We start from the raw sequence: 25,525 nt of genomic DNA, 5'->3' as shown, positions 1-25,525 counted from the left end.
TCAGGTTGCATTTATTCTCGCAGAGGTGCAGCCTTAGGAGAATCTACCTTTCCAGTACTACATTGCTTAATCCGTATAAAAACCACACATTTAAGTCTAAATGTATAATTTTATCTAATTAGAAGCTTGTAATGGCACATTTGCCCTGTTGTTGCAGTTACACAAGCAACAATGGGGCAAAAAAACAGTAAGTGCACCCAAATGTGCCCTGCATGTCAGCTGGTAGCTGGGTATAACTACACTGCATGTGTGTTTGCATGTGCATGCCATCTCATATTATGATTATGATGACACTCAGCTGGAGTGACAGCAGCTTTCTAGGAGCGTCATCTGTCCAGTGGATAAGGCAAATTCTTGCCTCAGAACAAACAAAACACACAAGAAGCACCAAAGCTGTTCTCATGTACTCATCCAGGTATGTTTATTGTTTTTCCAGAGTTCACTGACACGACACAGAGTGGGCATTATAGAAAAAAAAGAAAACAAAATCTGCTTGCTCATTTAAAAAAACAGGTGGAATATGAAGCTGGTAATTTACGTTACGTTTTGGTAACCACGCATGGTAAGGAGAACTGTGTAGTATCTACAGAGGAGTGGTTCTCCATGTATTGATTAGACAAATGTATCAGACATGGTTAATATGCCTTCACAACTCTTAAAAGTCTCACATGATTATACAAGAAGTGATATATGGCAAGTACTGTAACAATAAAAATGTAAACCAGTTACTGTAGATATCATAAATCAGCTTTAAGTTGGTGGATGTGTTACTCTAACACAAAACACACACTCAAACAAGGATTTGACCAATGTGGTAGCAACTGATTGGCAAGATATTATCATTATTATGATTTTGACACCTGGGTGTGCATTTTGCTCAGCACATTTTTAAAAAGGTATATTTACATGACACGTTATTTATTGTTCAATATCATTTTCATTGTATTAAATATATCACATGCACAAAATTCTGAGAATTTCTTTTCATATTCATAAAAGCAACTTCAAACTGTAAAAGGTCTGATTACAAATGTGTATCTGGGGCCTTCTTCTTTATTCTCGCTTAACTGAAAAACTTACTGTCCGCATAAAGAGAGGGCATAAGATATGTCTTTTTATACAACCTGTTTTCTAGCTATAATCTATTAAATAATTTAATAATACAAATCAACAACAACCCCCACCCCCATCTCTAAACATTTTTTTTTATCATTGGCTTTGCATAGTGTCCATCTATGTTAGTGTTTGCTGGCTGGTTTGCAGCTAATATGTTCTGTACTGCAAGAAATTGTAGATATCAGTTTTTAGATCAAATCAACACAACCCCATGTCAGCAAATCTCATAGGGCTCCATAAGGAATGATTTAAGTGTGTACCGCACACATGGATGTTAAGATAAAGTGAGATAAGCCTGTGTCAGTCTGACTGGATACCCTACAGTAGTTCATCAATATAGCAAAAACATGAGGACACAGAGATATCACCTGTCAGTCATTCATAAAATTTTGGCTTACAGCTACTGAATAAGGAGGGCAAAAGCAACAGCGTTGTTGGATCGCCACTCAGTGCACACACTTGCTGTATAAGTAATTGCACCACACATGTGTGAAGCGTTCCCTGCACCGAACATTTTACAAAGTTAATGAGACAAAGAAACTTTGCAAAGAAGGGATTACTGCTGCTTGTCAAACTTTATATAAAATCCGAGCATGTGTGAATACATAATATGGGAGATTTGTGTGGAAATGTATAATCTGGATTTAACGTATGTGCATTTGTGTGTCTAGTTGGAAGGGAACCCATTCGGGACAGCTGGTTTCCACGGATCCACAACTCGCTGCATCTATTTGGACCAGTCCACGGTGGCAAAGAACGGGTGGGATTTGATATCATCCACCCCTCCCACGCCGGCCCCCAGTCTCTCCACTGGATTGTACTGGAGCAGCTGCACAGGAGGGCAAGTCAAACAGGTGGACATTAAAGTATTAGTGTGTCAAAAAACAGCATTTACTGTGTGAAGAATTACAAACTGATTAACAGCATGACTAAGCTTGCTACAAATCCCCCATTATACAGTTACTGCATTTATAACATAACCAAGTATTATTATTGAGGATCGGAGGCACTGAAACCTTAAACATTGGATATTTATACATATTTAACAGTTTAAATAAAAACAAAAAAGGCAAATTATAGTTCATATATTAAGTCACCTTCACAGCATAACAACACTGAATCTATGTCAGATTTGACCTCCATTAAGCAGAGAGAAATCCAGGCTAACCATGTTAATGTACATCTAAAGATTACCAGTTTTGAGGATTTGCAATTAGCTTTAAGATATCAGCATGGTGCCAGCACTGTTATTTAGGACATGTCCATCATGAGTGGCATATATTTGTTTATCTTTCATAATCTGTCTGAAAAATACACACATTCCTAATCATTTAAGGTAGTTATAATGTCTGGTTTTTATTTTCGTAGCATATTTAGAGATCTCACTCATCATTTCCTTGTACCAGCCCTGTGATGTCAGTAGTGTAACGGCTTCTGCATATTCTGAAAGTACTTTTTGTTTTTACTACTTTATTTCATTGAACCTATTATTGCTGCCACAGAAAACTATTTTTTTTCATATTCACTATTGGAAAACTCTTGTCAAAACACATTTTTGGGGATGGAAATAATATAGTGTGGTCCACTCAATGAATGTAAAATTCTGCATGAAGCTATGTAGTGTCAAGTCAACATTTTTTTTTAAGTATTCCCCACTTAGAATTTCATTCCTAGTTTTCCACTTTGCTAAATGCTTATGACAAAAGAATTCTAAAAAAAAAATTTGCCACAGAGGAAGTGCATATAAAGTTATAAGAGGATGAGTGGGATTTCAAATGTTTAGCCTAAATCACTGAGTAAGTTTAGGGGTTAAAAAATAAAGAAAAGTTAGATAACTTTAGTATAATTTGCTCATCTTTAGTATAATTTAGTCATCTTGAGACAATTTATCAGGATTTAAAAAAAAAAAGAAGATTAGTTCAAACTGGAAAAAAATGCTCTAAACACTGAAAATCTCCCATTCAACAAGTATTTAAGATACCCAGATAAGAATTTTTTTATTACTTAATAACACATCTCTGTGGTTATTTCTGCAGTCTCAAGGCCAAAGCTGATTTAGTAGGGTAGAAAAAGGGTCTGTAAAGATGGCTGTACATTTAAAATAAAATATGAATGCAGTAATTAAAAAGAAGAAAAATAAAATAATAATGAAATGTACGTAAAGGATGAAACCCAGGCTGACCAAGAACATATAAGCAAGCAAAATGATTCAACATTTGTAAGTAGCCTTTTAAAACCACCAAGCATGTGCAATAACTCCATATTGTCACTTCACCTTCCAGCAGACAAAAAAGAAAAATTAAATGTCTGAGGTGGGAAACTCTGGTTACTCTCACCTGCTCTAGCAGTGATTTGGCCTCTTCTGAAACAGACTCGGGGATGTTGAGAGCTGTGTGGCGACCGATTCCTGCTGGATGGCAGCGCAGCAGAGACTGTGCAGAGGGAAGGAGTGGAGGAAAGAAGAGACACAGATAACCATCAATGTAAAACACAGAACATTCTGACCCCAGCAGGGCATAAGTCAACGTTAGTGCAACAGAACTGGACAAATAGGAGGAGACCAAAAAGCCAGAGCACCTGAAACAACACTGATCCCACCAACAACAAGGTAATGATGTCACTGATGTTGCTCTTTCTTGGAAATGTTGTGGGTGTGAGAAAGAGTGAAAGTCACAGAAAGAATAAAAATATTATTGTTTTTGGTGAGTTTGTTCTTCGTTTATTCAGGTAAGCTTACTGGAAGGTACAAAAGTTAATCAGCGGTAAATATGAAATAATTTTTAGCTGTTTTTTTAAAGTAGAACTTGATCAGGTCATATTGCCAGTTCAGATAAGGAGAAACTGTGGAGTTCAAAGTGAGAGAAAGTGAACCCAATTGATGCAAAAGCTTCTGTAACCACAGAGCATGCCCCCATTGTTCAAATAATTGACAATAATGACTAATCTCTGCATGCTGCACACATCTAGAGTGACAAGCAAAAAATGCTAGAGCAGAGAGTGGGGAGTGAGTTAAAGCTGTTAAACTGTTTGTATTTGTATTGTAGGACCCTGTGTGTTTTTTTCCAGCAGTTAGGGCTGTTGCCTCGCTCCCTCTCCTGATTCTTGCTGCAGGAGTTCTGGCTGCGTTCCTAGCTGCAGTTAAGACTGCTCCAGGCAAGATCTTATCCTGCAAGGATCAAGAGACACTATGTGTGCCTGGGTGTGTGTATTCTTGCCAGGGCTGTACAAAGACATAATCATCAAAGGAGACATCTGTGTGACTGGGTTTTCTTTTCTTTTTTTTTTTTGTACTCAGGTAAGTAGGTGTGTATTGTTAAACATAACACTCACCCAACACCCTGACTTTGGTTTCAGCCAAAAAGGAGAAGCACTGATGGCTCATATGAAAACATGCCCACTGGCAATCATTTAAAATGTATTCAAATTTAGTAGAGAATGAAAAATTAAAGCAACAATCTGCAGCTGCACTGGACGACTGTTCTTCCCTCTGTGTGCATATTTGTCCTTCAAGAGCAGGAAGTTATAATTAGCATGTGCATGTACAAACGCTGGATTTGTATCTGTTGTCTCCAAAACTAAAATCAAGGAAATGCTCCCCATCTTTTCAAGCTTGTCTTGAAAGATGGTCCCTCTGCTCCTGTGCAGAGCCTTGAGAGCTGCCCAGGTCTTCACCTTCCAGGCTGATCTGAAGTGGGCGTGCTCCAAGCTCAGTGATGCTCCAGGAGCCAGAAAAGAGGCCCGAGGAGAGCTGACCCAATGGCCCAGCAGATGGAGCTCAGACTGGGGGAGAAAGTCACACCGACACCCCTGGCACTCCCCGAGAACCAGAGTAAGAGACCACAGCCAAGACACACCTCACACACAAACACATACACACATGCACCCCCAAAAAAACAAACTCCACCCACTCAAACACATACAGACACGCGCGCAGAATCACACACAATCTGGCACGACCATAAAGACTGTGAGAGAGTTGAAAGCCAAGACACCTACAGACATCTCACAACACCTTAGCAACAGAGATAAAAAACATTTTATCTACTTTTTGACTCACCGTTCCTGTCAGGAGCTCAAACAGGACGGCGCCCAGACTCCACCAATCACACGAAGCCGTCTCCTCACTAATGCCTCCTACCTCTGAAACAACAGCAAAGACAAAAATCAATAAAATAACAAACCAAGAAATCGTTCATGCACTTGTGAAGAACACATGCCAGAAAATTTAACCTGCAATGTGAAAAAAGAACCTGATCAGATAGTAACACACTTACAAGCTATCCTACCTCTGCATTACAGAGTTTCCAAATAAGATGTTGGATTACTAAAGATTTCACTGAAATATACAATCAATTAAAAAAAGAGGACAAAAACATAGGCACAATCAAATGTGCGAACACACACACACACACACACAAAGTGTGTGTCTCATAAAAGGGTGATTTGCATAATAAAAAGCAGTTAAATTGAGGAAACCGTCTGTGCTGCAACTTCACACCATCTGCATGACCTGACCTCGAATGCAAACACACACTTGCACAGCACACACACACACACACACACACACACACACACACCAAGAAATGTAAAGCAGGAACACTTGGTAACAAATACTCAAACACAACATGTTCTGTTTTCTTTACTCGCACGTTTATTTCTAGCTTGGCTTATGGCTTCAGCTAATGGTTATTTTCATTATCTTTTAATCTGCAGACTCTCTCCTCCCCATTTAATTGACAGTTTGGTCTGACAAGTGCAGGAAATAAAGGATAAATGGTAAACTCCTGAACTCCTTAAGCTTAAAGATATTTCATCAAATGCTTATTTGTTGGATGAATGATCCAACCAGTGTTTCATCTTGGCGACCACATGACTGCCTTATAATGCAGTATAAATAGAGTCATACCTACAAGGATGTAACAATGGTAAAGCCCTGGAAAAGGAAAGTTTCTTCACTTCTCTAACTTGCCATCAAAAGTTTGACTCTTTCTACAGCCTGCCTGAAGCTGTCATGATTGAAGGCCAAAGACTTCACTGTAGAAAGAAACAGAAAGCAAGAGTGACATCCATGTGTAGCTGCTGTGTGGTTGCTCCACTGAGTACCAGATGGCCTCATGTGCTGCTCAGCTTGCCTCTCTTCTGTTCTCCAGAGGGAAGGAGGTCTGGTCACCCAGAAGGCCGGGACCCAGGGTCACAGCTGTGTGTGCCCAGGGACCACGCTCCTCAGCTGGGAAAGCATATTAGACAAAGACCCCTCGTCTCCTGGAGGCTGCCGGGAACCCCAGGGCCCTGTGCAGCTCTCTTACAGCCAAGGTTAGAGAGGGTTATGATACGACTTACATGTTTCGTATGCGCGCACACACGCATTCACAAACGCGCACACACACAGCCAACTGAGCAACCAGTCTTCAGGGCTCCCCAGGATCACTGTTATGACAGCCAAGGAGAGAAGATCGTCATTGAACAGACCAGTGATACCTGTGTAGTTATGAGCTGGAGGGAAGATACTGGACACACACACACATACTCACAAGCGTCTCAGAGCAAGGTCGATGTCATCACAATGGATTAATGTCTAAGGAGCTGCAGGGAGAGTACAGTGGAACTGGCTACACTTACCGCTCTGTCAGAGCGAGGAAGGGAGCAAGTGAGATAGAGAAAGAGAGGATGGGAAGGGAGAATTAACAGCATCCACAGGCCATGGGTCACTCAAAGCACACAGTTACAGTGTGCTACCCGATGTGTAAATTTCCCAATCTTGACATACCTACACTAACCAGGCATTTTTCTTTTTGAGCAGCAGATGAAAAGCAGGAGAGCTGAGGCGTGCAAAAACAAGACAACAATGCGGTGTATTCACCTCATGGCCTTTTCTCCTTCCCTTTCCCTTCAACAATGCAGTTCCCTCCTGCTTTGTATCTTAATCTGACTCCATCTCCTGCCTCATGGGGGCCATAAGGAACTTTCTCTCTTCTCCTCTTAGAAAGACTTCCCTAAAACCTTAACTGGCAGCCATCACAAAAAGAGGAAGTAAAGCAGATGCAGGTAGGAAGTAAGGAAAGGTTGGTGTTTGATGCACCACATCAAGCTTAACTGTAAAACACCTTTCAACAACGAAACACAAAGAAGTAAGACACGATGTAAAGAAAACAAACATGGTTTTAAAAGAGTAGCATGAACATAAAACCAAGTTCAAGAGACGTGTCTGTATTCACCAGTGTTTCTATTTTAGTTTTGAACACAGGACCCTAGTTTTACTGTGATCCAACCTCAGGCGTTTGTTTGGATTTCAAGATGTATAAAGACATCATCATTGCTGTTCAAAATGTTAAAAAATATTTTAAATTTTATCTTGGTGTTGCAACAGGAAAATTTGTGACATCCACTCAAAAATTTCTTTGGAAATGTTAAATTAATACACATTAGCATCATGATGCTGGGATGATAGCCTGCCATCATAAATTTGAGCCAATACCAAAAACTGTGGGTGAAACTGCTGGGAAGATTATGGTAATAATCAAATAAATTATCTGTTAAAAAAAAAACTATAAAATAAACCTGTTACCTGTTACTGTCTGGCTACAGATAAAGCAGAAGTACACTCTCTGGGAATAAAGTCTTCCTTGAAAAGCAATTCAAAACAATGAGATGACAGCTCAGTGTCAAAAGCAGAACTAAACCTTATCTTCCACGAGATCGTGTACAGGAGAGCAGGTAAAAGAATCACAAAAAAGGATGATGAAGTCCTCAGTGACAGCCTTGTTACCTCAGAGAGGAAGAATACTGAATTTCCCTTTTCTTAGTTGATCAAGACAATCAGTTTTGGCTTTGCTTCCTTCTAAACAGAACAATAAACAATTCCCTTTTCTGTTTAAGTAGGTCATGCTACGATAACTCAGCAGCTTGTATTTTTCTTGTCAGAGAACAAAACATTTGCCAGATGATGTTTATCAGTAATGACAAAATGGTGAGAAAATAAATAAGCACAAGTGCAGGATAAACAGATTAATACCCTGTCACCATATTTTCCAAGTATACTCCCGTGTTTTTTGGGTGTGAATATGTGTGTTTTAAAAACAGCCTCCCTCCTTCTAACACACACAAACACATATGCACACAGGCACATTCAGTCACAGCAGGCCCCCTGCTAGGTTTCTGGCAAACAGTCATAAATCTGTCATCAGGAATGAAGCCATTGCTAGAGCTGACCCTGTCTGGATAAACAGCAATACATAACAAGGGCAGGAGAGACACACACTCACTAGCCTCTGCATCTGTGCATGTATGTGTGTTCATATGTACTTACATATATTAACATATAAATTAATGTCAGCACTGGGAAAAATAGAAATAAGCTAAGTGAAGGATCATTATCGTTTTGTAATGAATGGCGGTGACTGAATTTAGAATAAAAATGGTCAAATAAACAAAACAAAAAAAGAGAAGAGAAGAAGTTGTCCGCTTGAAGAATAGTCACTACCAGCCAATTTGTTTTTCTTAACTTCATAGCAGTATAACACACCCCCTACTGGAATCTAATATGTACTACATCAAATAATCCACATGGGATCAAGTGTCTTAACTATCATACCTGGTCTGAGGTCAGTTTTCATCTAATTTAGCTCACAGCTCCTTTTTATCAGAACGTTGTTTCATGACTTGTGGGAGCAAATGGCAAAGTCGAGACAACTGTGAGTCAAATCCTACAACTGCTGTAGATAATGTAATTATTTATAACAATCCAAGTTTATTCTGACCCTTTTAACATTCAAAAAGCTGCATGCTAGATGGCTTACAATTGTCATTAAACTGACTTGAATCTTAGGTCTACAGGGACAAAAACTATGATTGTTAATTGATTAACATAACTGAAGAGTTTGAAATCTGATTAATCAGTAACAACCCATATATTAGTTTTCCATCATATTAAATCTATTACATTTCAGTTTTTCATGGCTAGCTATTTAATTTAAACTAATAAATACCTTTTTAGCATAAACAGATACATCATTTGATTCACTTAGTAATTTTATTTATTAGTGCTGTGGCAGCCATTTAGATGCAAAGTATACATTTGGCCAGAATCATATTTCTTTCAACACAGCAATTTTTCCAGCATCCAACAAGGATGTAAAAAAATATTACAGGTTATCCAACAATCCCACACTTGAGACTTGTGTAAAAAGTTCCCACTGCCCAGAAATAAAATAGAAATTTGTTACACAACGATTTAAGTAGCAGACATGTCTCTGCACTGCACTTAGAATTTAAGCTGCATTATTCATAGAACTCAGAGTTTGAGATTTACTCCTGTCTCCTGAGGTCATTTACTGCAGCCCACTAAAACATATGCCTCAAAATGCTTCTATTTGTAGTGGTAAGCTTTTAAACAGGCTGCTGCAAAGAACGAACACTTTGGATATTAAACGGAGCATTTGTTGCTCTCAGATTTATTACAACAGTGCGATACTGTACTTTCTAGACACAAGGAGGATTTTAAATCTGAAGTGACCATCCTGGATTGAGAGAGTAGATGGATATGAAAGAATAGTTCAATCCAACAGTGTGGAAGAGGCCATATAAATATGATCAATCTGTATATTTAGTGGAGCATCTTGTATTTTCAGTTTAAAAAATGCTCAGAGAAATTCACTTAAACACATCAAATAGTCCAGTGTGCATATATACACTCAGAGCAAAACCATAAAGGAAAAAGCAGCAACCTATAGATGACTGCATTTACACACATACTCACACAATACCCTGCACCACATAGAAGTGCTAAGTAGAGACTTGCTGTTGTAGTCTAGCAGCAGTTTGTTTTAGGCAGCTTTTAAACAGCATGCCAGAGCTGCCACAAGTCAGCTGGGAAAACCACAAGGGGTTCTCGCACTACTGGCCGACTGCTGCACAACACCACACTCTACAGGACAACAGGAGAACTGCAACAAGACTGAGCAACATCAGAATATACAACTGTACGAGGTATTTAGATATGGCTGAATTTTATCTGTTTAGAAAGAAACTGAAGCTAGTTATATAATAGATGGGGGCCAAACATGAAGATACTGATGTTTAGTTTGATGGTACTAAAATCTAGTTTATAAAACGTTAGAAATGACAGCTCTTTAGCATGTAGTCCCATTTGTTTCGATGGGAAAGATCTGGACAACAGACTCAAAAAGGGTAAAGCCTGCACATATTCAGTAATTTTGTACATTCTGAAAGAAAAAAAATCCTTTCAGTAGTAACGAAAAATCTATTCAAATCATGTAGCTAGATGAAAAATCACGCTCCAGTTTACCTTTAAAAGCCGACTTCAAAAGAGCAAAGAAACCACAAACCATTCAAAGCCAGTGAGAACAGACATGACAGGTTAGAAAACTGTTGGACAAGTACTGGGGGAGTAATCTCTGAAAAGTAAATAATTAGGAAAAAAAAAAATAAAGATTATAGGGATATGCTGCCTGCTCAGATTCAGGCAACTGCAGAACAGCTTGTTGGAGCATTAACACAAAATGTGCTACGAAGTAACCTGGGAAAGATCTGAAGTTGCGGAAGTGGAATATTCTCCAACTGAAGATCCGCTGATCGCTACATGTTTGTGCTGCATTGCACTCGATAAAGATGAACGGGAAAACTCCATGAATGCAATTAATGCCTTGCATGAGGGAATGTGTACAAAAATGATTGCAATTCCAAAAAAGGCTTGTTTTTTAATTAGCTACTTGAATTAAAGCTCAAAGTCTGCACTTCAACTGTATTCAATTTCTAATTTATATCCACTGTGTCCCATACAGTCATAGTTATGAAAACTAACCTATAAGCACAACTAAGGTCTTCTTCCTTCAGAAAAAAGCATGTATATACTGAATAAAGTCAACCCTAACCTCATAAAAGCAAAAGATTTGTCAGTTTTAATCTGCAGCTTTTGTTCACAGAAACTGTTCCATGTAAATCCACTGAGTGACTGGAGGAGTCACAAAGAAAGGCTTTGGAAGAATGAAGGGATCAGAGGAAAAGAAATTAAGTGTATCAGATTATTTGTGTGTATCTCACCTGGTGCACAGTACATATTGGCAATGGCCTCTTTGTCACAGGACTCCTCCACATCACACCAGCTACAAAAGTAGGTGAGCTGAACATGACCTAAAGAGGGAGGAAAAGATAAAACATGTCAAACTTACATCTGATGCACTGCCTCTTGTTAAGTTCACTAAATCTAATGTCACTCAGACATTCCACTTTTCAAACTATTCCCCCACCTCTGGAACACATCCTTTCTCTATTTCTTTCTACCTCTCTACATCCCTCTGTGAACATTTCAAGCAAACAGCCCTGGCGATTACTCCTGTTTAGCAGCTACCCGTTAACGCTATCATTAGAACTAATGGTGTCATTAGGTAGCCGTAGCCATTAGCCTGGGCTAGCCAGACTGATGCACCACACTAGGCCGTTGATGGGCCCTTTAGAACAATAATTACCACCAGGGAGACGCAAACAGCCACTCAGCTAATTAGATGCTTGTTGATAACGAGGTAGAGAGAGATGATTGTAGGACAACAAAAGAAGAAGTTGAGGGGGAATCTGTGACCTCATGGTAAAACAACACTTTTCCTTCCAGAGGAACCTTCGCCCTGATAAATAAATTAGAAGGTGATTGATTATTAAAGGCATTTTTTTTCAGTCCAGCACAAAGAAAACAGTATTTTGACTTCACGTATGGGAAGTTATTTAGTTTTTTCTGAACACAAACAAAATGAAAAGAAGAATGTGAGAGGGAAGCAGCTAGCAACACTGTTGATTTTAAATAGTTTTGTCTTAAAAAAAAAGCTGCTAAACATATATAATATCTTGCCCTGAACTTTCTGTTTATCTAACATTGTGACAAAACAGAATGGTTACCATTATTTTCCTCCAGAACACACTGCATACCATCTTCTCATTATGCAACAACACACTAAATATTAAAATAGAAGCAAACAAAGCCCTAAGCACAATAAAGTAGCAGAGATCTAGCAAAAGCTTACTTGGCAGAAGTTGTTGAAAATAGTTATCTAACCTTGGTGGTCAAGCAGGATATTATTGGGATTCAGGTCCCGGCAGATGATGCCCTCTTGGTGCAGAGAATCCAAGGCTGTCACCATCTCTACTGCCCAGCATCGTACAAACTCCTCTGGGATTCGAGCTTGGGACGCAGCCAGCGACAGCTCGTCCAGCTCTGTGAACAGCCGCGACACTTCTTCATCAAATTCATTGCCACCTGTATTACTAATAACTCTTGATGATTCACCATCAAGATCCAATAAACTCTCAACTACTGCACAGGCCTGAGTCCCGTTCATGGCTGGGATGTAGTCTGTGCTGTTGTCACTGAGGCTTGGAACCAAGTCAGTGTTTACTTTTGTAGAGGGCTCTAGTTTCTCACTATGGGAATTTGTATCTAGAATGCCTGTGTCAAGGGAGAGGTCATTGTTTTGGCTTTCAGGGTGATCAAATACTTTGTTAGAGGCCTCTTGTCCAAATGCCACGCTGTTGTCCCATAGTGAACTGAAAGGAGATATTGATGCAACGCTAGTGCCACAGGTTGCAGATGCTGTACAGAAAGATGAAGGCTCCTGCTCCAGCGGCTGCTCTTCCCCTTCCTCATGCTGGCTATGAAGCTGCAAAACATCAGGCTGGATACATTTCTGAGGAGAGGCTGTGACTTCGAGACCAAGACACACTCCTGAATTTTCTAATTCCTCCTGTAAAGAGTCTACAGTCCCACTCATCACAGGAAGATTGACCAATAGGTCTGGTGGATGGCCCTCATCCTCAACAACTGCATCCTTGAAAGAGATGACTGGCACTGACTCATTAGAGCCTTTATCACTACAGTCCAACCCCCAAAACTCTAAGCTGGGGCCCTTGACTTCCTGAGCCAGCTCTGGAAGATCCTCAGTGACATTGGAGCTCAGGTCGGAGGTAGAAAACAAGGGGCTCTGTTTATTAGAAGACCGCTGCTCTCCTAAGTCAAGACAGGTCACCTCGCTTGCACTGTCTTTGCTGTCAATACGAAAAAACTCCATTGGCGTGTGTTTGGACTCGTCCAAGGAAAGAGGTACAGCAGGGGACGGTACAGGACTAAAGACTTCACTGTGATCATGTCCCTCAACACAGTATTGGTCATTGTCGTGGGTGTGGGCACTTTTGTCAGACAACTCACTGAAGAAGCCAAGCTCCTGAGAACTGATAGGGGAAGAAAGGCTGTCATTGCTTAGAACCGAGCGGCTACGTGAGGACATAGTAGTCGATGCATTAGGCACCTCTAATGACAGCACTTCCTGCTCACTCTTCTCATCCTCTACCTCTAGTGCATCTGGTTCCACTTTCTCTTGTTCGTACTCATTGCAAAGTGTCAAATAACTGTTGGTGCATTCTTCTTCAGAAGTAGCTCCAGAGTCTGACTGAGCTCCAGTGTGTTCAATGAGCCCTGGAGGAAGACCACTTTTAAGAGGGGACCTGATGGGGTGCTTTGAATCCTTCTGTAGGCCGAATACAGAATCTGAACCAGCAATGGATTCTGAATCACAACTGGCTGAACCTACATCCAGCTTTGGTATTGTGTGTTGTGGAGAGTGTACAGCTGTTGTACGGCTCTTCTGGATAAAAGGAATGTCAAAGCTTTCTTCTGGGCTGGAATTTTGAAGGTACTTTCCAACATGAGACCACAGCTTCCCACCTTAAGATGGAAGAAACATAGCATTAATAAGTTTTCATACTACCTAAGAGATAGTGAGATCAAAAGAGGAGGTAGAGGGAAATAATGCGCTATTTTGAGATTACGACATTCCTTAACCACCAATTTAACTTTTTCAGGAAACATTTGAAGGACTTAACAATGGCACTAAAAATAGTTTAAATTTAGTTCCAGGCTCGTGGTTTTTTTTCCTAAAAAAAAAAGTGACTGTTATGAAAGTAGAAAGAGAGTCTGCAAAAACACTCACCACTGTGTAAAACACAACCTCCAAAGACTTAACACCAACATCTGCTCTTTTTATTAATCAGCACATCTGTAGGCATAGGTGTATGACTTCAGCATAATTCTTTGCAAAAGAATAACTGGATATTTATTACACCTTTTGTAAATGTATGTAGTTTTCAAATCTCTTCATAAGATTTATTCTGTTTAAGGGTTTCCTGACTGAGTAAGTAGCTAAAAGAAATGGCCCAACTAGATTAATTAACTGATGCAAAATGACCAATTAGCGCAACCTTAGTACATATTGGAGAAGCGGCTTTCTTTTTCCCTTAATGGAAATCTGTTGTTTCAATGCCTAATGTGCTGTCGTAATACTGTGTATAGTTTCACTTTTCCATACCACTTTGCATTTTGTAAACTTCAAGTTACAGCTGTCAAGCTGTGACGTCAGTTATGTCTGTTGGGATTTAATGATTGAAATTGGACTTTTCTGGGCTTAAAAGACCACTTACAATAAGTTTCCTCTATCAGTTTGACTATGATATGATATGATAGCATACTCGTCTGGAAAGCAAATCTAGTAACTCACACTGAAGATTAAATCATATAGTTTTAGAAAAAAAATATCCAATTAAACTGCTAAGACATTTCTGCATATTTTATACTGTTTTGGCTTTTTAAGTAATAAAAGGCAGATACATTATTATAGATAACCAAGTAATTTAACTGATATAATCATCAGAAACTATTCATCACACAGAGTACGTTTAGAGATCTTCAAGCATTTCTTGACTTTATTGCATTAAAACCTTATGAGTAAAACTCATAAGCTGCATTAGGTCTTCAAAGGTTAATGGTATACAAATGTGCATCTCCTTTTTCTGCAAATCAGAACAATCAGATTTAGCCCCACACACAAACATGCAGACATACACAGCTGTAAAGTGAGCAATTGGAAGTTAGCATCTGTTGTGTGTGATGAAAATGGATAGGGAGTTTGCAATGATAATGATAGTGGGGCAGCTCGACGGCTTAGAAAGTAAAACCATCCACACGTTTTTTTGTCCAATGTCACTCCGGTCACTGCCTCCTTTTGACTGCCTTTTTGTCCTCATTCAGCATATCAGCTTCTTTAACATCAACAGAAACAAAACACTATAAAAGGCAAGAGGAATAGTCCTGGACTTTCTGAAACTCAACGCTGATTGAACCGGTATTTGATTAGCTTTATTAAATCATGTTGAACAGCTCCATTTGATATTTAATACTGTCCACTAATATTAGCAGAGGGTCGTTATGGATTACACCAAAGTGAATAGGTTACAGGGCATTTAAAAAATATGGCTGCATTTCACTGTACGCAGTCACCCACACACACGGCCTACAGATACATTCTAGAGTGAGTAGGATGTAAGGAGGCCCAGGTGTTGGCATAGCTAATGAAGCATGACACCACCTGCTATTCAGAATAATGACCTGTGACACACACTCATCTCTATCAAACATCTGTCTGGAACAAGGGCACAGAGAGAGCAGGAGATGAGAGAAAGAAGGATCAGGTGATGGCTGCAAAAAGACAGGTGGAGGCTAAGAGGACAAAATAGGGAAGATTAAAACACATGAGTAGGACATGCATCTCTTACCTTCAGCATACTGCAACAGAAGGAAAACGGTGTCTTCAGAGACAATGAACTTTCTCAGTTGAACCATGTGGGGCACAGAGTGAGGCATGATAGTCTTCTTAACCCGCCCACAGTCACTACTTTTCCTTAGACCCTAAAATAATATATAAGGCAGGAGAGAAAGAAGTTAGTAATTTAAAGCAATCTTAGTAATAGAGGAAAATAAATAAAATGCATTTTAGGAAAATTAAGTTGGGGACGGGTAGGTCAAAGAGGAGACAGGTGGAGTTTTGGTTGTGTGAAGTAACGAGGAAGAGTGTGCTGCAAAGGAGAAACCTTCCATTAACAAAGTGCCAGCTATGCCCTATGGCGGCCCAAAGTCACTGGATTCATCAAGCTACAAACAACAAATGACTATAAAGGAGCCACACAAATTTATCAGCGCTACATGTAAACGTCACGTTCAATGCAAGTGTGTGTGGGTATGCATGCATGCGTGTGAGTGGAGTCATTTGTGCCCGCGCTGCGTGTTGGCATCTGGCACACGTCTCACACCTGAGAGCAGAGGAGCTGACAGAGACAGGCCCATTAGAATCAATTACACTGGTCACACACAGGGGCTTCTGGCACACTTCACACTTACAGTCAGGACGACTGGGATGCGGGGCAAAACACACATATACACACACGCATATGAAACTTACTTTCAGGACGAACGTCTCTTGTGTTCTCTTGTCCATGACCAGGAGAACCTGCGATGGAAGAGTGCCATTGAATGCTGGGTATGAACAGACAAACGCAGTCTAAGATGATGTAGTGGTGTTTTTCAGTGATTTGATTGGGTCACACATAAATGTCACTGCAAGATAAATGTACATCACTAAATTATAACCAGAAAAAACGGCACTACCATGTTGGATCCTGCTGTGTTGAGCAACTAAGTCCTTGTCATATAACAGAGGCTAAAATGTGCCTACAGAGCTCCGCAGATGAAGAGCAAAACAAGGGAAAAAATGCCAAACTAGTTATAACAGTCTATGGTTGCTACTAATAAATATTTTTCAACATTTTATCAATTTAAAAACAGGAAAGTAGTTTTCAGGAAGAATGGGAATTAACTGGAATGCATAAAAGAAAAAAAGATGTTCACTCACATTTCTATTTAAATAAGATGCCCAGCTTTTTTTCCCCCCCATTTTCGAGCATATGTGCTCCTTGAAAATACATGGCCACAGAGATATGCAATGTATCATAAATGACAGTAATGGTTAGCAGTGTCCTCTGTAAATCATCTACATATACCAAAATCTTAACAAAAAATAAGCCATTTCTTTCTTTCCTCATTTTAGCTTTCCAGGTCTGCCTCCTCTTTTTCTTCCTAATGTCTTCATTTCCTCCTTTCATCAGCCCTCCTTTTCTCTCTCTGACATCTCCATTGCTCTTCTGCTCCCTCATGTTCTCAGGGGAGAGTTTCAGCATATGTATGTGACCCGGAGTGTGTTTGTGTGTAGTGCGGTGTATGTGTTGTCGGTGCTTATACTCCATGCGACCCTGACTGGGACCAAACAGGTGCAAGCTAAATGGATATGAATGGAGCTGTGAGTAAACAGAGTGGCAGTGCTAGCCAGGGTGCTAATATAATTAAGAAACAAACATCAGGGAAGGGGGGAGGTAGAGAGGAGGGGCAGGATGGGCACTAGGGTGAGGAGCTCTCTCCATCTGTCCCCTCTGTCCTCATTTAAAGCAAAAGAAGAAAGTAGCTGGAGAGAGACAGAGAGAAAGGAAAAGCTATGTTTTTGCTGGATAACTTTTTTTTGTTAGCATGCTTGAATAGTTTCTGAAACACTGTGTATTATGTGCCTACCTCAGTAAAGTAACACATGTTGGGATTGTGTCAACATTTTCCTTACGGTTTTGTGTGTGTGTAGGATAAACATCACAGATTCAATGTTGTGTGTCATTCTCTGAGCTGCCTGCCAAGTCATTTCATGGCTGAGTGGTGAAGTTGCTTCACCGGCAGCTGGTTTAGAGGACCTGCAACCCAAACTGACCTTGTGGTAGTCATAACTGATGCTAAACATACACACTAAGCCCTTGCCATACATCTAATAAATCTATTACATTTTACTGCCTCAGATAAAAGAGACGACAGAAGAAGGAAAGGGCATGAGGAGGAGAAATTTGTGATGGATACTGTGCACATTCTTGGTTGAGCTTATGATTAAATAAGTGAGTTAATTCAACTTAAGTGTTATTTGGAGAAAATTCTTCACATTAAAATGTCCCAAAGTTAAAAGTTTATTTTCAACAAAATTAGTAATTGCTTATAGAAATTAACTTGACCTCATAATCAACACTTAAAAACTCAACACAGAGTTTAGAAATGAAAAAATAAATATTTAAAAAGAAAAAATGCGGCTCCAGGTTGCCAGACATATTAATAGTGAGCTTACCTTATCTACGATTCCTAAGACCCTGTAGGCTACCAGCTCATCAGATGGACTCTGCTGCCCTCCTCTGCTAGTAGAAGAGCAGCACTGAGCCCCAAAGGCCTTGAAATAAAGATTGAACTAAAATCAGTATTTGAAGGAATAAAATTTAAATTCTGACTCACACAAATTCTCAAGGTATTGTGAAGATAACAACATTCACACACCATAACAAACAACTAACAGCCAACTACATTTCACTTCCACTCACCACTGTCTGGGTTGATCCTTGACCCATGTTGCTTCTCAGATGCTGACTGGATATCTGCTCTGCACGCATCAGATATTCAGCAGTCTTCTTCTTCACTGCCTCCCGTCTTGTGGCACTCGGCTCACCTAGAAGAGGTGAGTAAGATTCACGATTGGTGTTTCCAAACCAGTTTTTACATTGGCAAGGCATTTACAAAAAAATAAAGCAAGCTATTATTATGACACCCTGAAGAGTATGTTAAATTATTATTATAGTTTCTAGTTAGACATCTGCAAAGGGTGTGAGATGGAAATCAGGCAAAGGCAGAGTCAGTACCTGTTTTACAGAGTGGATGTTGGTGGTTAATAAGGTTTTTATGAATCCTGACAGGGTTATCACAAGCTATAAATTAGTGCACCTGCAGTTTGCATTTACTATACTATTACCTTTATGTTGGGTATAAAATGCTAATATTATAGTTTTTCATTTTTTAAGCATGGCCAGACAATAATTCTAACCACTGCTTTTATAAACATAATCCCTAGTTAAAGTCCTCAGCATAAAAACCACACACAGCTGAGTCATCACTAAAATTTAACACATTACTGGCTAACTTGCGGTTTTGGCATTTATGAGACCAACTACAACCCCTGTAGCAAAAATCTACTATCCAGTCGCAGCAGACTTCCCCAGCAGGCCAACGCCACACTGCAAAAGCTGATCAGGAATGACAAAAGGAAACAGACAGTATAAACTTTTTACCATGCCTACAGACTTCTCAAATATCAATCTGATGAAGCATTCAAGGGATGTGCTGAAACCAACCAGATCCACAAAGACAACAGTCCACAAGATCCAAATTATATCAGTGCCAGACACTATAGGATACCCAGAGGTCCAATGTTTCTTATGTTGGGTCAAAATTATATTTTGAGGAGTCTGAAAGTACAGAATATCAGGTTGTTTTTTAAATATTAAGGTCCTATCCTTTAACTTTGAGTTATAGAGAAAATGCCTTTACATAACTTAGTTTCCCTGACAAATAAATAAATAAAAAAAAAATGAAAACAAGCCTTCCAGGGATGTTCTTGTTTTAAGAAGCACTCAAGTGGAAGCAACTGACCTATAAGAAAATTACTTTCTAACCTTGCACTCCTTGCAGCAGCAAGTCGACTCCACTGCGGTAGTATGAAATAGCGGCCTGGTAGTCCTGCTCTTTTTCCTTTTGAACAGCAAAACAGATGAGCTCAGTGGCTTTGTCAAGGTAGTCCGATTTTATGTCTTTATGGTTGCTGCCACTAGTTTTCTTCAGACTGCCAGAGAAGAGCGGTCTTCGACCTGGCCAGCTGACCTCTGGGTTTGGGGCTGAGGAGGCAGGGACAGGGGCAGGTGATGGAGTACGACGTTCATGCACGGAGGGCAATCGAGGGCTGCAGCTAGTGCTAATGTTAGTGGCTCCCCCCTGTGGCTGATTTGGGGAGGTGCGACCTGAGGCCATGCCATCATCCAACCCAGCCAGAGAATCGGTATCCACCGCCAGGGAGGTTAGGTCGCTGTCACTGGACGGGCCTGGAATAAAAACAAACAAAAAAAAATTTAAATGCAACAGAGACAGATGAATATACACAAGCAGGTCACCAAAATACTAAATATAGTTCAACTCAAAGCACATACATGACAGTTGATACATAAGCAAATTTTACCTCCATACTCTGATGTGATCGTCAGATCTTCTGCACCACCGATGTCTCTTTGAACTGAAAAAAATGTCCACACATCTCTAAGAAAAACTAAAATAGGATCATTATACATCACAGGAAAGATTTTAGGGAGAACAGTACCATCAGAACTGCAGTCTGATAAGCTGTCAGCAAGGAAGTCAGAGAAGGGCTCAGCTGGTCCAATGAGCTCTGAACCGTCATGAACGTCACCTCCCTTGAAGGAAATAAATAATAAATATTTGCGTAATGCAGTGAATAATGTTTCTGTAATAACATGTGTCTGCATGAGTGTGACTAAATACCTTGAAGAAATCTTGGATGTGCTGACTATTGTATAGAGCAGGGATATTTGCAGAGAACTGCAGGAGATCCTCAGAGCACTGTCTTCTCTCCTCAATCACAGAGTTGTCAAATCGACCTATACATGTATACACATATACAATGACACATACATTAAGCAAGTAACTTTAGTGCTTGCTGATACTAAAAGAGCAATAATCTGCCTTAAAGAGACAGAGCAGTAGGAGAATGCTCTAATGCAATCATAAAAAACGTATGTCTTCTTAGTCTTTTCAGTTTAAATGTCTAACATAGGTGAATGAAAGATATAAGTTCTTACCAAAGACTTTGGCCTTGGCAAAGGGAGGAAACAGCTCAGACTGGCTACATACATTCTTGTGCAGCTGCCACAGATTGTGGTGTAGCTTCCGGAAATCACTGTATCTCTTCCACACCGTTATCTATAGAAAGAGAAGGCATGGATGGAGACACACAGGAAGTCGGCTGAAGAGAGGAGTACAGGAATCAATGTGCTTAAAGATGTAAAGTATATGTTTTGTTTACCCAACACTGCTTAAATAAAAAAGCTGATTGGATACGTCTGTGGATGTAAGCTCATTATAATTTCACCAATCATCAGCTATCTGCAATATACTAATATCAATTATGTTTTATTAAAGACAACGATAAACACTTAAAACAAGTTTAAAAAAAACAGCTTCTAAAACTCATATCTCAAGTTAAAATAACTATCTCTATGTTACATGATAACATATTAAATACCACAACTCTCACACAAAGTACTTAATCTGCTAATGTTAAGATGAGGATCCAGCTTGGTAAAATGTTGAATTGGCAGCATGTTTATGGTAAACTCTGTAACATGACTCCAAACTGAATCACTACTTGGTAATAGAGGCACAGCTGAAACCAGCAGTTTACATACAGTGTGAAAAAGATACATAAACCTTGTTTTCTTACTGTTGGAAATTAAATCAGACTAAACCTCTCCTGTTTTAGGTCAGTTAGGATTTGCTAAATTATTTCTATTTGCTAAATGCTGCAATAATGAGAGAAATAATATTTCAGTGAAGGTTTTATGACTTTCTTTAAAGTCAGAACTTTACATACACAATGATTACTATGGCTTCAAACAATGTGGTAAATCCCTGATGATGATGATGACATGACTTTGGGAGCTTCTGATAGGTTAAGTGGCAACATCTGAATTAATTGGAGGCACACCTGTGATGGATTTTAAGGCCACACCTCAAACACACTGCCTCCTTGTTTGACATTATAGGAAATTCAAACGAAATCAGCCAAAACATCAGGAAGAGAGTCGTGGAGCTCCACAAGTCTGGTTCATCCTTAGGTGCAATTTTCAAATGCTTGAATGTGTGACATTCATCTGTTCAAACAATTATCTGCAAAAATAGACAACATGGGAACGTCCAGCCATCATACTGCTCAGGAACAAGACAGGTTCTGTGTCCCAGAGATGAACATATTCTGGTCCGACATGTGAATCAACTCAAGAACCAGAGCTAAAGACCTTGTGAAGATAATGGCTGAAGCTGGTTCAGAGTGTGTCATTATCCACAATCAAACTGGTCCTGTAACGACATAGGCTGAAAGGCTACTCAGCCAGGAAGAAGCCATTACTCCAGAAGCAACATAAAAAAGCCAGATTACAGTTTGCAAATGCACACATGAACAAAGACCCTAATTTCTGGAGACATGTCTTGGTCTGATGAAACAAAAGTGGGACTGTTTGTCCATAATGACCATCGTTACATTTGGAGGAAAAAGGGGGAAGTTTGTAAACCTGAAAACACCATTCCAACTGTAAAGTATGACAGTGGCAGCATTATGTTGTGGGACTATTTTGCAGCAAGAGGAACTGGTGCACTTCAAAAAATAGATGACATGATGAAGAAAGAACATTATTTGGAAATAATAAAGCATTATCTCAAGCCATCAGCCAGGAAGTTTAAGTTTGGGCACAGAGGGGTCTTAAAAATGGACAATGACCCTAAGCATACAGCCAAAGCAGTCACAAAGTGGTTTAAAGACAACCAAGTCAACGTTATGGAGTTGCCATCACAAAGCCCTGATCTCAACCCTTTAGAAAATTTGTGGGCAGAACTGAAAAAATTTTGCAAGCAAGATGGCCTACAAACCTGACTTAGCAACACCAGTTCTGTCAGGAGGAATGGATCAGGAGTCCAGCAAACACTTGTGAGAAGTTAGTGGAAGGATATCCAAAACGCTTGACCCAAGTCATACAGATTAAAGGCAATGCTATCAAATACAAAGGAAATGTATGTAAACTTCTGACTTTGAAGAAAGTCATAGCAGCTTCAGTAAAATATTATTTCTCCCATTTTTGCAGCATTTAGCAAATAGAAATAAAATTTGGTAATCCTAACCAACCTGAAACAGGAGAAGTTTAGTCTGTATTTAAACTTCTGGTTTCAACTGTATGTGTGTATCCAGGCAAACTCTCTCATTTCTCACACTGACTCTAAGATACACATGCAGTAATTGACATCATGCCTGTTGCATTAGCTCTGGTTCCAGGCTCGACTGCATTCCTCAGTGTTTCAAACGCAAGAAAACATGCATGTGTGTGTTCACTGCAGGCTAGTAGATACTTAACAAGATAGTAGGATGGTTAAATATTATATTAGACTCTTAAAGTTTCTTATGAATCAATTTTAAAATGCAATTATCTGGCCAGAACAATAATTAAGAGCAGACTGCAAGTTACTATAAAAGACTAAAGCTGCATACAAACTACAGCTCTTACCTCTTGGACATCTTCTGGGTTCTTTCTCGAGATTATCTGTGAGGAAGAGGAAGAACAAAACTCATGGATTTGGAAACTGTGCAAATGTTTCCTACTTTTCACAGCAAAGACTTTCTTGTCGGGCAGTCACAAGCGCAAGCAGGGAAGACACAGCTCTGAGTGCCACAATGACTGCATTATAAAGCAAATGACGAAAGTCTTGAGTGTTAGAACGGGACATCACCAAGACACATCATATGCAGGATGTCAACCAATCAGAGACAACAAAACTCAGGCTGTAGTGTCACTGAATTCACTGAAGGCTAGAAGTCTGAGAGAATTAATAATTCAGCGTCTGTAATCATTATAGGTTATCACTACGCAAGCAGCATATTACCAAAACAAGTTGCAAACAATACACATATTTAAAATAAATACAGAAAGTAACAAAGTAAGAATAAAAGTGACAGACCTGAATGCAAAAAGATACACTGCCTGGCCAAAAACACTTCTGCAATGTTCCAAGATTTATTTCCATCCAGAGTTGCAGTAATTTTTCACCAAGATCTTTTATTGATGATGGGAGAGTCCAACCACTGCACAAAGCCTTCTCCAGCACATCCTAAAGATTCTCAATGGGGTTCAGGTCTGGACTCTGTGGTGGCCCATCCATGTGTGAAAATAATATCTCATGCTACCTTCCACAATTTAAACCTGATGAATCCTGGCACTGTCATCTTAAAGAGTATGCCCGTACCATCAAGAAGAAGTTGATGGAATAACCTGCTCATTCAGTATATTCAGGATTTCAGCTGACATTATTCTTTAGGCACATGATGTTGCATAACGCTGCAGATCATAGCACTGCCCCCACAGTGCATCACTTCATCTGCCTCTTTTCTTACCCTGATGCACCCATCACTCTGAAACTGGGTAGATCTGGACTCATGTGACCACATTACCTTCTTCCACTGCTAACAAATATGTGCTTAGTTAAATCCAGGTGGCGTCTTTCTTTTGGCCAGCAGTGTGCCTTACCAGTGCTGGTGCTACAAACCTAACCTGCTCCTGAACAGGCAAGGGTCTAAATAAGCAATAAACACATAAAAACAGCAATAAATATTAAACATCAATTCTCTTGGAAAAATATTAATTGGAAAACATAAATAAAAAATATAAATAAAAAGTATATATATATATATATATATATATATATATATATATATATATATATAGTACTTTCATCTGTATCTATTCTCTTAAATAGATACAGATGAAAGTACTAAATCCCTATAATTCATGATAGGAAACTCAACAATCAGGTAATGCTGTTATATTCAAATTTAAATCTACTTAAATCTGTACAGTCTGCAGCTCTCCAACCTGGCCTGGGCTTTGGCAGATATGCCGCTTTTAGTCGGGACTTTTATTTTCTTCATAATTTAAACGAATTATAATTTGTCCTTCTTTTGAAACATGTACATCTCCAGATCCAGACTCTTTAAAATGAAGTTAGTCTCTCATAGTTTGATGAAAACCTGTGTTGGCTTACTTAACTGATAACCAGCTAGAATAGCTTTCTTAACATATAAAATCCAAATAAACCTTCTGTATGTGAAACCTGTTCATAGTGTGAGCCCCAGGTGTTTCACCTCTTTATAGGTGGAGGTGGGAGTCATTGTAGTTTTTACCTAGTAGACCCATTGGCTTATAATTTGACTATGATTTTAAGGTATTTTGGTGAGTAATCTTATTAATACAAACATACACTGTGCCACAATTAACCTGATTATTCATCTTTCTTTATTGACACCATTTCTCTATAAACCATCCCTCTGGGCAGTTGGCCAGCAGTATGGCTATAAATGCTGGCAATAGTTAGCCACTAGAAAACACACAACGGACACAAATATAACACATCATTTAAAATACACATCATTTATAATTAAAGCTTAAAGTTTTCGTGGTACACATGCAGTGTTTCTTTAGGCTGCTACCACTACCAGCCCATCATGGAGAGGTTACACTGCAACTACATCACATTAGCTTGGCTAGCACAGCTCAAGCTAGACTGCTAGCTAATAACAACTAGCTTCCCCCAACTGTCAGAGCGCCCAGCCTCCATTTACTTACTCTGGCGGTGACTTTGTACACAGTGTAGCCTTTCTGGTGCTTTTTAGGATCGGTCACAGTATAAAAACGAGCGAGTTCTCCTCTGTCCCGCTGTGATATCATTCTGAAAATGACAACATTGCCAAAGCTAGCCGTACACATTCATCCTCTGATTCCAGTCAGTGACAAGGTAATCAAGCTAAATTGGAGCGCCTCCCTCAGGAAGGACTGTGGAACTGCG

At 39.5% G+C, this 25,525-nt stretch overlaps 1 protein-coding gene across 1 annotated transcript; it reads right to left on the bottom strand.

Annotated features, from left to right (window-relative positions):
• Positions 1 to 399: 399 nt before the first annotated feature.
• Positions 400 to 25,476, bottom strand: rps6kc1 (ribosomal protein S6 kinase polypeptide 1). Its single transcript, XM_041976070.1, has 16 exons — positions 25,306 to 25,476; positions 23,194 to 23,229; positions 20,722 to 20,842; positions 20,405 to 20,520; positions 20,223 to 20,316; positions 20,085 to 20,138; positions 19,528 to 19,950; positions 18,403 to 18,527; positions 18,156 to 18,254; positions 16,407 to 16,454; positions 15,724 to 15,856; positions 12,179 to 13,840; positions 11,176 to 11,265; positions 5,174 to 5,256; positions 3,453 to 3,548; positions 400 to 1,945 (listed from the first exon to the last, which is right to left on the bottom strand). The coding sequence occupies exons 1-16, from the start codon at positions 25,444 to 25,446 to the stop codon at positions 1,844 to 1,846; spliced, it is 3,423 nt and encodes a 1,140-aa protein (XP_041832004.1). The 5' UTR covers positions 25,447 to 25,476; the 3' UTR covers positions 400 to 1,843.
• Positions 25,477 to 25,525: the final 49 nt, after the last annotated feature.

This window comes from Melanotaenia boesemani, chromosome 22 (genome assembly GCF_017639745.1).
Source record: "Melanotaenia boesemani isolate fMelBoe1 chromosome 22, fMelBoe1.pri, whole genome shotgun sequence".
In the NCBI taxonomy this organism is placed as follows: domain Eukaryota; kingdom Metazoa; phylum Chordata; class Actinopteri; order Atheriniformes; family Melanotaeniidae; genus Melanotaenia; species Melanotaenia boesemani.
The sequence above is the reverse complement of the archived record's forward strand: the minus strand, read 5'-3'. Positions and strand labels throughout refer to the sequence as shown.

Coding starts and splice junctions, on each gene's coding strand:
- rps6kc1 (XM_041976070.1), bottom strand. CDS start 25,446: ATGTGTACGGCTAGCTTTGGCAATGTTGTCATTTTCAGAATGATATCA. Junction 23,230..25,305: donor TGTACAAAGTCACCGCCAGA/GTAAGTAAATGG, acceptor TCTTCCTCACAG/ATAATCTCGAGAAAGAACCC. Junction 18,255..18,402: donor AAGGATCAACCCAGACAGTG/GTGAGTGGAAGT, acceptor CTTTATTTCAAG/GCCTTTGGGGCTCAGTGCTG.